This window comes from Pygoscelis adeliae, unplaced genomic scaffold (genome assembly GCF_000699105.1).
Source record: "Pygoscelis adeliae isolate BGI_AS28 unplaced genomic scaffold, ASM69910v1 Scaffold42, whole genome shotgun sequence".
Taxonomy (NCBI): Eukaryota; Metazoa; Chordata; class Aves; order Sphenisciformes; family Spheniscidae; genus Pygoscelis; species Pygoscelis adeliae.
Window position 1 is genome coordinate 7,601,241 of NW_008824283.1, and position 12,794 is coordinate 7,614,034.

The 12,794-nt window shown below is 39.2% G+C and overlaps 1 protein-coding gene across 3 annotated transcripts in view; it reads right to left on the bottom strand.

Moving 5' to 3' along the window:
- Positions 1-12,438, bottom strand: part of RNMT (RNA (guanine-7-) methyltransferase) — a 28,231-nt gene extending 15,793 nt beyond the window's left edge. For 2 of the 3 annotated variants that reach the window (XR_663361.1, XM_009318520.1), the window contains exons 1-7: positions 12,132-12,438; positions 9,205-9,337; positions 7,578-7,700; positions 6,194-6,309; positions 3,521-3,702; positions 2,749-2,913; positions 1,469-1,586 (exon numbers count right to left, since the gene is read on the bottom strand). Coding sequence is in view for 2 of the 3 variants with exons in the window: in XM_009318520.1 (XP_009316795.1) it covers positions 1,469-1,586; positions 2,749-2,913; positions 3,521-3,702; positions 6,194-6,309; positions 7,578-7,700; positions 9,205-9,337; positions 12,132-12,392 (1,098 nt within the window). In the remaining variant the exon portion in view is untranslated. Of the gene's footprint in view, positions 1-1,468; positions 1,587-2,494; positions 2,622-2,748; positions 2,914-3,520; positions 3,703-6,193; positions 6,310-7,577; positions 7,701-9,204; positions 9,338-12,131 lie in introns of those variants that run through there. The other variant, XM_009318521.1, reaches the window with a different exon arrangement.
- Positions 12,439-12,794: the final 356 nt, after the last annotated feature.

Sequence of the window (12,794 nt, forward strand, 5' to 3'; positions counted from 1 at the left end):
GTGCGCGCTGCGTGTCTCCCGCAGGCCTCTGTCTGGGGAGCTGTGTCAGTCGTGGGGGGTGCAGAGCTTAGAGAGGCCATGGCTTTCTGCCGGGTGGATACCATTGCTCCCTGGTCGAGCTGGCAGAGCTTCAGTGTCCTTCCTGCACGCCCTTCCACACAAACTGCTGTGCAAACTGCCATGCCATGCCCTTGCTGACACACCATGCCCTGTTCGCCCGTCCTGTTGGCAGCGCTCCTGGTTGCTAGCACTCCTTAAGGGCTTCTTTTATATGTGTGTGGGGCTCCTGGCCCTGCCCAGGTCTCGTCAGCCGCTGTCATGCGAGCTGCGGGCTCCTGGCGGCTCCCTCAGCTCCCCCTGAGGTTCCCCTGGTTCGGGAAACCCCCCTGTGCACCATGCTAGAGCACTCCACTGCGGATCGTGCCGGCACCAGAGCTGCTTGCCTCAGCAACCGAGAACAAAGCTGATATGTCAAAGGCTGTGTCACCATGCTATTGGCAATATGAGCCCATACGAAGCACTGTCCCTTTCAGAGTCAACAAGGACAGTCAAGTCCACTTGCAGCCCATGTGACTGCGGATCGTGCCGGCACCAGAGCTGCTTGCCTCAGCAACCGAGAACAAAGCTGATATGTCAAAGGCTGTGTCACCATGCTATTGGCAATATGAGCCCATACGAAGCACTGTCCCTTTCAGAGTCAACAAGGACAGTCAAGTCCACTTGCAGCCCATGTGACTCAGTTTAATAAGTCACCAGATACTTGACTTGATAGTTCTATGCTGAAAAATTCTACTGTTTGAGGGAGTAGGGAAGCACAGAGAACTGTGAGTAAAACCAAAGCCTCAGAGATGGCTTCTCTGAAGCTGCTCAAGTCATCCAGGATAAGAGCTCGAGGATAAAAAAGCAAAAACATTGGAGAAAAACATAAGCTCAGTTACAGGTATCATTTTCTTCACAAACACAGCCTGTCCTTTTACTCTACAAAGATTACTTTCTGTCTTTTCGAACAATATTCCTTGCACAAAGATCCAGCTTTCAGCTTCTCTGTGCTGAGGAAGAAATGGATTATGGTTACCACTATCTGACACCAGACATGATTCTTGTGCTTCTGCTTACTACTTAAAAATGAAAACTTGTGTCAAAATTGAAATTTTATCTACATAACTGAATCACTCTATTGGGTGCTGGTGCCCAGGTGATGGCAGCGGGGGGGCTGCACAGGTGGCCTCCATGAGGAAAGGCCAGGGCCATCCCAGACACAGATGGTTCCACCAGCTCCAACAGAGCCATCACAGGGCACAGCTGAGCCCTTCAGCCATGAGTGGGGCACCACAGTCACACTTTCAGCCGCAGGAGTTTAGTTCTTCTATTGGTAGCCCTTAATTCACAACAGCAATTTCAATTATTGCACAAATAATTACAAGATGTAAAATGCTATTTAAATGAAACAAGTTAACTCCATATTTACCTCCAAGGCCTGCATTCTCCTTAACAGCATTTTATGCTCCTCGTTCTTGATTTTTTCTTCATAGAATTCCCGAAATGTCATTTTGTAGACTAATTTCATACCATGCTTCTTCGCCATTCTGTCAAAATAATAAGCTTAATTACAGAAGCCACAAAATTATTGTAGTTTTATTTTGAAAGGAACAATGTTAAGCCACAGTGACATCTTATGGTATTCACTAGGATTACACTCCTTCTAGAATTTGTTTTTTTAGTAAAGACATTTAGATGAAAAAAACTGCACTGCCACTACAAACTGTACTTTTTTAAATTAGGACAACAAAAATCTACACAGAAGTCATTTACAAACATTTTAATAGAAAAATGTCTCTTCTCCCAACACACAGAAGTAAGTTCCATTTGAACTTCCAGATAGACTATGCTATTTTCCCTGCAGCATCATCACCCTGTCACATCAGATATTATGGATATATTTAGAGAACCTCTTTCTACTAGATTTAGTGCCTTACATCTCACTTATATGTAGACACTGTGGTCATACAACACTGAAGTTACAGCTTTCAGTGACAGACGCTGGTATTTTTCATAGAGAACTACAAATGAAGTGTGTGAAAATATGCAGGTTTGAAGGGAAAGCTTAATATTGTTTAACAACAGTTTAACAATAACTGAGCTTGAATGGCAGGAAAAACCCCAACATGGAAACATTTGTCTGTACCTCAGGAGACAGGCTGGGAAAGGCAAATCTGAATTCACACAGAGATAACAGCAAAATGTATGTGCTCACAGATGAAGATTTAGAGGAAGAAAAAATAAGTCACAGGAAAAAATCCTACGAACATCCAAATGAAGTTGGAGAAGACAAGAAAGAGGCACCATGATGAAGAGGATATACAAGAAGGCTTGCCGAAGAACTAAAGAAAGGTAGAATGAAACCCCCCAAAAAGTTAAGATTAAAGAAGAAAAAGTTGACAGCACTAAAGGTTTGCTGACAGATCCAACATATGAGATACAGACATTCTCCTGTGAGACCTAGTTTAAGTCTTCACAGCTTCTGACCAGAGCACCTTCAACTGAGTGCAATGGACAGACTACAGTTGTGGGTGGAAATGCAAGAAACCTCTTCATTTGGAGCAACAACAAAAAATGAAGAACTGAAAAATATAATAAGAAAGCCAAAATATAATCTTCTGCAAGTATTATGCAATGACACACAAGCTAAACAAATGCTTATTATGTTTCACAGCTTTCATTGTATAATGAATTCAAAACTTAACTTACTCTTCCAGTAATGGAAAGTAAACCAAGAACTCAGGGACATCAACCACTTCTTCCAAGTGGAAATCATACTTGCAGCCAAACAAGGGATATTCTCCCTTCTTTTCAAATTTTACACTGTACACCTCATTCCCAAATGAATTTGTTTCTGAAGCTTCAAGTCGCTTTCTGTAAAATGAGATATAAACAAAAATTTATTGACGAGTTTTTAATTTAACAGGCAGAGAAAACTATGCATAAGAGGCCTGAAAGTGTTTCTCCCAGCACGACAGCATTCAGTGATCTCTGTAGTCTCCCACCTCCCTTACCTAGTAAGGCAATGAAACAGTGAAATGAAGAGAAGAAACATACTAGGTTTTAATAGTTTATCATTCCTATATAACATACCGAGGACTAAATGGACCTAGAAAATTAACCTTTAGCCCAGACACAGTCTACATGGACAAGTCAAGCTTCTTGGAAAAACCACAGCAAAACCCTGACAGTTATTCCCCAGGCTGTGGCTACTTTACCACTATTTAAGTTGCTACAGAGGGTTTATGTATGAAGATCTATATTCTATACCAGAAGAACCATGGGTGCAAGAGACAAGGATTAGTGCAGATTTACCTGTTTGAGTCAAGTTCACGGGTGAGATTTTCCTGACTAGAATCCAAAACTGTTGCGAAAAACTTGCTTATGTTTGCACAAACATATCAGAGCACGGTAAGAACAACTATCACTTAACAATGCTTCACAGGCTTTTGAAAGACTAATAGAATATAAAAGTACTTACACAAGTTCAAAGCTATTTGGAGTTGTGCCAATGAAATACCCTCCAGGAGAGAGGTTCCCACAAGCGTTTTTAAGCATCATGTCAGCCTGTTCGTATGTCTCAAATGAGTAATGGTAAACAAATTGACAGCTGCAAATGTCAAAGCGCATATCTGGATCATTGTATTTGGAAGACAAGAGATCCTGAAATAGATTAAAAAGCAAAAAAATTGTAACAAAAGCTCAGGAACAAGCATGATTCACTTAAATCTTCCAACAAAATACGCTACTTCCATAATTCTTTGAAGTTTTTCCTTTCAGCTCCCACTACTTCACAAGTTCAACAAGAACAAGATGAAAAAGGTAAGAGTAAGAAAAAGTGCTCTGCTACACAGAAAACCATACGTAACATTTGGGAACAACAAGAATACACATACACATTTCAAAGTTATCACGTCCTCGAATTCTTTTCATGTTGTCAGGTAACACCACGGCACCTGAAAGGCCAAAACGCGAGGTTAGTCACCTAACAGTTTCCAGAGATATTTTACTGCTGAGGATTTATAACTGGCCACCGTTTAGCTGGAAACAATCATGATAATAAAATGAATTTTCAGTTTATTAAGTCTCTGTAATGAGAACTGACCCATTAAACATATAATTTAGTGGAGGAGTTGTTTTAAATACGGCAAATTGCCTGCCCAGCAAGTTGTGTTTATCTGTATTCTCACACACATACATACATGTGTACCAACATACTCCTTCCCACCCAAGACCAAGTAACCATTAACTCTGAAGAACCTGGAGCCCCTGAAATTTGTCAGGTTAAAGTTTGCCACAGTTTGACCCTGTACTCAGCAGTTCTCTAACTCTTCTTGATCAGGCTTCTTTTATACAATACTAGTAAGCCAACATAAATAACACAGGAGCACATGGGTTCTCCCCAAGGCCCATGTCCTGGTTTCAGCAGGGATAGAGTTAATTTCTCTCCTAGTAGCTGGTACAGTGCTGTGTTTTGGATTTAGGATGAGAACAAAGTTGATAACACACCGATGTTTTAGTTGTTGCTAGGTAATGCTTACACTAGCCAAGGACTTTTTAGTTTTCCATGCTCTACTGACTGAGAAGGCTGGAAGTGCACAAGAAGCTGGGAGGGGGCACAGCCAAACTGGCCAAAGAAACGTTCCATACCATGTGATGTCATGCTCAGTACATAAACTGGGGAAAGCTGCCTGGGGGGGCCGCTGCTCGGGGACTGGCTGGGCATCGGTCGGCAGGTGGTGAGCAATTGTACTGTGCATCACTTGCTTTGTGTATTATTATTATTATTATTATTATCATCATCATTTTATTTCAATTATTAAACTGCTTTTATCTCAACCCACGAGTTTTTCTCACTTGTGCTTTTCCAATTCTCTCCCCCATCCCACCAGGGGTGGGGGGGAGTGAGCAAGCGGCTGCGTGGTGCTTAGTTGCTGACTGAGGTTAAACCACGACAGCCTGATGTGCATTCCATAACAGTTCTACCCAAGTTTCTCTTCTCTCCCAGACTTCCCATCCACCCACTCACTCTCAGTCTCTACCAGTTCATGCCACATACTGTCAACGTTCTGCATGTGGCAAGACAAAAATGGACACTTCACATACCCATAGCAATTTTATCTGTTCATTTACTCCCTCTCTGCATTTTGAGAAAGAGATACAGGAAACTGAGAAAACAAAGGTGGGCAGAATTGGACAAGCTGTGAGAAGGAGATTTTGCATTATATACAACATAGATGATAGAGAGGCAAAGCCAGGGAGATGAACTTGTGTGTCCATGGACAGACAGAACAGAGCGTGCAACAGAAAATACACGTGCATATAAGACTGAGCTGTAATAGCAACATGAAAATACCCCTTTCTCTCCTGGCCAAGGCGCTCTCCTCTCTCCGCTGACTGTAATTTTAAGCAGAGAGAGATGACCTAGAACCTGCAACAGACTGTATTCCTCAGAAGAAGGGGAGGCAACCAAGAATTCAAGTCAACAACCCTTCCTGCAAGTCTGGGAAGAACAGTTTCAGCCTTTCCGCAGATATGCTGGAAGCAGGCAGGCTCTGTCCCTCAGCCTGCATCAGCAGCACACTCTCAGCCTTCATTTCATGGAAGCAAAAGCAGCGCTAGTTGTAAGACTGTCTCCTAAGCCTCAGCGATGTATTCAATATCACCTCCAGACAGTCTCAAAAATCTGCTCTATCACACAAGTTTTGAAGATATGTATTATAGTAATCAGAATGCTGCTAGAAAAAAATTACTGGGATAATCAAAATGTACAAGTCAAATCAGAACACATCCCTTATTCATTCCAGCATAAAAACCACATTCACCAAGACAGTTTCCAACATCCCATGCTGGCTCCCAGAACTCCAGAAGTAAGTAGTCATTCCCTTTCCCTTGTCAAGTGAAAGAAACTGAAAGCACCAGATTTATTATCTGAAAAAGACATTCAGGCTTCAAGAATGTTACACTGTAAAACAGTAACGAAACGCATTTAACTACGCCTCAGTAACCTGTATAGTTGATTCTCCTGATAGTACAATAATCTGATTTTAAAAATACACGTGCCCTAAATAGTACAGCACTAGCATCACTTTCTATACTTGCTTAACACAAGAACATTAAATCTCCAACATATTATAAAGCATAGGAACTGTACCTTGGTGCTATCTGCTTGTATAAATTCTGCATCAAAAATATGTTCATTGTAACGACATCGGGCTTTCATGTCTTCATATCGCTGCTTGCACTGTTGCACAGAAATGTCAGCAATATCTAGAGAGAGAGAGAGAAATTTAAAAAAAAAAAAAAGTGTGTAAACTGCTCCCCAGACAAGAAAACCGTAATGATTACTGGAACACAGCAGATCCATTACAGTGGGGATAAAAGTTGATCTTCAGTTACACTTTGATAGGAACAAACATTTTCATTTCCAATTTGCAGAGAAGGAATTTAATTTGCAGGAGGTGTTTTCGATTATAAGTCTTTGTCATTTTCAGTCTTTACATCAGACAAAAGTTGTAATCTGAAGATTTTAGAGAGCTCCCATCCTCAAAAGTGCAAAGCAAGCCTCCAAAACTTCAAGTGATGGATACTAGGTGATTGATACTAAGTGCTGTTAGCATTAAGTGTCTGGTATGCATTAGCTAAAACAGTTCAGCTCCGAGTTTCTCCAACAGTACTGAAAGCTCTTCATCTTCTTACAAACATACAAGATGTTGAAATGCAATTCTTTGTGATATGTGCTGATATATTGCATCATGGGAATTTTTTTATTTTGTTTCTAAGACTGTTCCTCTCTCAGAGTTTCACTGAATTATATTAAAACTAACAATGTGCAATAAATTTACGTAAGAACTTTGTAAGCAAATTCATTAACTGTATTTGAAGACTGACAATGGAAAATGAAAGGCAAGAATGAACTGTAAGATGTAGAATACCCAGAATAATTCCCACTAAAGGAATTTTATGAAATTTCAGTATCTGTTGAATTTGAAGTTCAGTAATGCTTCCTCTGATTATCCTTGGCATGCTTTTTGGGAGAAGAGAAGATGGTATCTCCTTCCCAACACCTAAGCAAACTATTTAAATGAAAAATTATTTTATCAGACCATTTTTTGTCAAACAATTGTGGGTTGGGTTTTTTTAAAATGTAACTGTTACGTGCGTATTTTCAGAACAGTTAAAAACGCTACAAAAGATTAGATGTGGAAGAAAATACAGAATGTCAGTCTTTTCCCCAGTGTTACACTTTGCCTAAGACAATCTGTGGCAATTGTGCACTTCTTTACTGATAGCAGTTTTTATTTATGAGTTGAACTGAAAGCTCATTACACAGGAAATCAATGGTTCTTATATTTATGCTGGCAATGAAGTTGATATCTTCAGGTTAAAAGAAAGACAAAAGAAGACTTTTTGACAGAAGGTATATCATTGCATTCTTGGGCTTACTAAAAAAGGAAATAATGAAAGACTGGGGATGTGCTTGGTTTTCCCCTAAAACACTGGTATACTTTCCCTGGAAAGTTATTATGTCTTCTTACCCGTACAGACAAGTTTTTTAATTCTGCCTTTTTTCCATTTCAGTAAGTCTCCACCTTTGCCACATCCTAGATCCAAAACAGTTATATCATTCTTTTTCCGTCGTACCCGGTCTATAAATTCACCTAGAAAAATAAAGAGAGAATGCATATACAGGTCTCTAATTCACTCGTATTGCACAGGGATCCCTAAAGGACCAGCAGGGTTTGAGAATTTTAAAACATCTCAGAACTTACTTTGCCTATAAGTCTTCTTAACACTACAGACTTAAATCTCTTTTTCTAGAAACCACCAATGATGAAAGCAACCACAAACTTTTAAAACTATGGAGAAGATAATGAATATCTTCTGTGCTTAATGTGCTTTGCATGTAATGTGACTGGAGCTCTGAATTGTTTCCCTGGCAGACAAAGGCAAAACTGCACATTGTTAAACAACCACCCCATGCGTGAGTGGGGAAACAGGGTTCCCTTTCACTACCGTTATAATGAAGGCAGATGTTATTTGAAAGCATGGGAAAGTCTTCTGCAAAAGAGTAAAAGCCAATTAAATGCATCAGCCACAACTTTTCCTTGCGGTCACATTACAAAAATGCATAATGTTCTTCACCCACTCTCCTAGGCCTTGCAATAACACTAGCTACTTGTTTGCTGTCTTTTTACCCTACATATACCAATTTCATTTTCTCTTCTACCTCCACTCTGTTGAGATTATCTCTGCTCTGACTGGTGCTGGCAAATTATGCAAAACGTATCAGCACGCTAGCAACTTTTCTTCACAGTAAGAGACATGAAATATGTTTGGATACAACTGCTATAACACCACACTACTGAAATTCATCATGACTGAAAGGCTTCAACACAGGCTCCAGGAAAGTCTTTACATAAACCAAAATACTGCTTCTAACTGCTCTGATACAACACAACAAAAAGCAGCATGCTAAGACAAATGGTGCCAGCATCTCCTGGCATGGATCCCTCTTCATGAATCTGTGGTGCTCTGCCAGTAATTCTTTCCTTTGTTTGGAGATATCTGATGGTTTTGTTTCCTCACTTTGGAATTAATTTGTGGGATAGCGGACTTTGCCTTTTACAAAAAGCTGCTGATTCTTAAAGAACTAAATCCTCTCGTTTTTCACCTTTTTAAACTGTTGACTATGGGTAATATAGAAAATATTTATATGTTCAAGTTTCCTACAGAATTGCTTAATCTAGACCTAAAGACAGACTACTTTGTGAAAACGGCTGTGAAATTATTTGAGACAGATTTAAATAACAAGAACAGCTCAATCTAACAAGAACAGATAGATTCTTTATGATTTAAAGCTGTACCTTTCTCTTTTAAAATGTCATGAAGAAGAACAGTTTCTAGTAAGAACTTTTTCTGTCTTTCAGATCAGTTGATCTTTAAAACTTTAGCATGTATTTGGCACCCCAACAATATAAAACACTATCACAAAGATTCAAAAATATAAATAAACATAGATATTTTATTGCACTTGAAAATCTTACTGTGTATTAAGAGACAAAGTGCCATAATCAACACCAGAAAGCAGGAAAAAAGTTACATTTTGATACAAAAATTAGTTACACTTTATTAAAGTCTAAGCAATCAATTAGGGAAGCTTACCAATGAGGACGCTCTTTGTCCAATTATTAAAGTTTCGGAGGTAGAATATGCGAGACTGGCTACGTTTTTCCAATCCAACTTCTTGAAGTTCATTATAATGTGCAGCTACAGCTTGCCCATGGCCTATCTCACGCTGTAGGAATGAGAGAAGCAATAGACTCAAAGAATGAATTCTTTTTATTACTTTTTCATGTAATCAAAAGCCCTGTGTTCACTTTGAGCATTTAAGACAGTAAACAAGTAATACTATGAAAAGCACCATCATTACATACATAAAAACATTTCCCATATCAGTCCTGGTACTGACATCAGTACTTCAATTATCACAGAGACAACTCCCTTAAAAATTTAATCCCCTTTTCAGTTGGTCCAAGTAATTTCTGATGGATGATGCCCAGCATCTTTCCTTCACAGAAATACTTAACTTTCAGTTCCCTAATACTCTCACCCCTCTCAAAGAATTAGCTTCATTCCCCTTAAGCCTGGGATTGAAGAAACGGACGCTCCTTCTCAAGGAACTTTAAGCTTCTTCAAAAATCCTGTTTCAGAAATTCAGTGTTTACATCTAACAGAAGTGTATAAACTGCCAGTTTAACCAAAAATGCCAGTGTCGCATTGTCCTGGTTTCGGCAGGGATAGAGTTAATTTTCTTCCTAATAGCTGGTACAGTGCTGTGTTTTGGACTTAGGATGAGAATAATGTTGATAACACACCGATGTTTTAGTTGTTGCTAAGTAGTGCTTACACTAGTCAAGGACTTTTCAGCTTCCCATGCCCTGCCAGCGAGAAGCTGGGAAGGGGCACAGCCAGGACAGCTGACCCAAACTGGCCAAAGGGATATTCCATACCATATGACATCATGCTCAGTATATAAACTGGGGGAAAGCTGGCCAGGGGGGCAGCTGCTCAGGGACTGGCTGGGCATCAGTCGGCGGGTGGTGAGCAATTGCATTGTGCATCACTTGCTTTGTATATTCTTTTAGTAGTAGTAGTAGTATTTTATTTTATTTCAATTATTAAACTGTTCTTATCTCAACCCACGAGTTTTCTCACTTTTACTCTTCTGATTCTCTCCCCCATCCCACCAGGGGAGGGGCGGGGAGCGAGCAAGTGGCTGCATGGTGCTCAGTTGCTGACTGAGGTTAAACCACAACACACATAAAGCCCTAAGTGGATGATCCCACTGCCAGAGCTTTAAACAGACCATGGTAAGAATGAGAGTAATGACTTGACAACGTATCCCATTTAATGCTTAACAGTTAGCTGTAAAAATGCCTCTGGTTTAGCCTTAACTGTAAATACTCCAAGAAATTTCTGTCCCATGTGACATAGAGAAGCAGTCTACATCCAGATATTATGCTAACATTTCTTCACCTTGAAAATTATCTTCAATTATATACATGAAATTAAAATAAATTATAAACAAAACACAAAGTTACAGAACATGGAGAACCAACACAAATTCTGGGAGGCACAAAAGCGTTTGAAATAACAGTACAAACTAGAATGAAGGATTCTCAGATAAAACCCACAAACACGCCATAAAGCCCCAGCCAGTATGAATTCACACAGCAATTAAAAGCATTCCCAACAGTTGACTACAGAAGTCAACATCCCGGTATCTTATTATTCAAACAGAAGTTCATCAAGGGAAAAGAAGGTTTGACTGACTTTAATATATTACATGAATTCTTCAGTGTTTCATATAATTTTTGGTAACCTTCAGAATGAACACAGACATACTTGTCTGGAAACTCTATGACCCCATCATCTGTTTATTACCACACTCAGCTGACTGATACTAACAAATATTTTGACCATTTCTAGTCCTTTTTAGGGTAAGCACAGATGGCTCCCTCAGTGGCCACTGAAGGTGATGTAAGCTAGAATGGCTGACTTTGGCAAGTGTGAGGGACATATTCATACAATCCATTAACACCGCTCAGCTGCTGCAAGCACAGTTGCAAACAGCCATCAGTGATAACAGCTAGAAGCTGGCAGCTGCATTCAATGCAATCACCTCTCTACAGCCTTAAGCTACACAAAACCAATGTATTTCTTGTCCACCTAAACCTTATACCAGAACTACCTTATTAAAAAGATGAAAGGGTTAATAATGTTTCTACCACAACAAAGGGCACCCTGTATTTTACCAGACTGCTTAGCCATAAATTAACATCCTGGAAAAATTCTGAACAGAGAAACAAAACATTAGGTCAAAGACATTTTTAAGTTATACTTAAATATCCCAAAAGGTCAAAATTAGACTGGATATTACAGCACCAGTTTCTATAAGCTCATATGTAATAAAGGACAGCGTCATATAAAACATTACCCTTTTCACCCTCCCTGTTAAAAGGACAAACATTTTCTGCTACTCTTGCACTCTAAAAAAAAAAAAAAACCAAACAACCCACGTCTGTAAACCTTTCAGTACTTCACTTTGCTAACAAATCATACTGAAATTGTATCACAGAGGATACAGTTTGTAGAATTTTCAAATTATACAATACCTTATTGAGGAAATTAAAGGACAAAATTATCTTATGGAAGAACCTCCCATGCACAAATACTAACACACAGGATAACAACATACAAAATATATAAATTCAAGATAGGGGACTTGGACTAATGCCAGTAAACCCTACACTACACTACCAGATTTCTACCACATAGATGATGGAACGATAATCTTAGAATTAGACTAAGCGTGTGCTGAGATCAGTTTTCTTAACATTCTAATTACTAGCCCTCTTTCTCTTCCGTTAACCCAACGTAACTTCTGCACTGTGCACTAAACCCACAAACTTTGACATTTGGTGTTTCATGCCGGTTCACGTACGTTTAGCATAAATATTTTCAATCTTTTCTTAATCTAAGGCTTTGAAACAAGGATTTGAACATAGCTTAAAATAAATGATACTCACTACTTTCTTAGGAGGTTCATCTTCAGAATCTAAGTTCCTCTTTCGTACTCTGCCGTCCTGATTAACACTATCAACTTCTTTTTCATTTTCAGTGGAGGGCACTGTACCTGAAGTTGAACTATCACCTTCCCAACCAATACCTGAATCTGCCTCTAAAGTACGAGGTGTTTTCTCCACTTCTTCATCCAAACTCTTCTCTACTTCCTGTTCTTCTATCTTGGTTATATCAGCCATTTTTGACAGGTTAGTCCCCTTGTCCATTGATCAGAATGGAACTCTACATAGAGGGGAGAAAAAAAACAACAACAAAAACCACCAACAACTATTTTCAGTGTTGAATTTCACTCACTCGTGGTTACAGTCATGACTTTCAATCATAATACTGGCATTCTAAAAAAATAACACGCCTTTGCCCTAGACAACATACAGACTTCAAATTTGAGTAGTTATTTAATAAAGATAGCACGATAAAATATGTGGAATTTCAAAGTACTCTCATTATAATAAGATCAAATTAAGATAAAACTTTACTCTTCATGTTTGAGTCTTTCTTAGCTATCTTTATTGATTCAACCGCAAAGTGTTATTGTTTTTAAGCCTGCAATCTCCCTTTTCCCCTCCCCGTATAAAGTAACCTACAAATCACTTTATGTTTAGAAACAC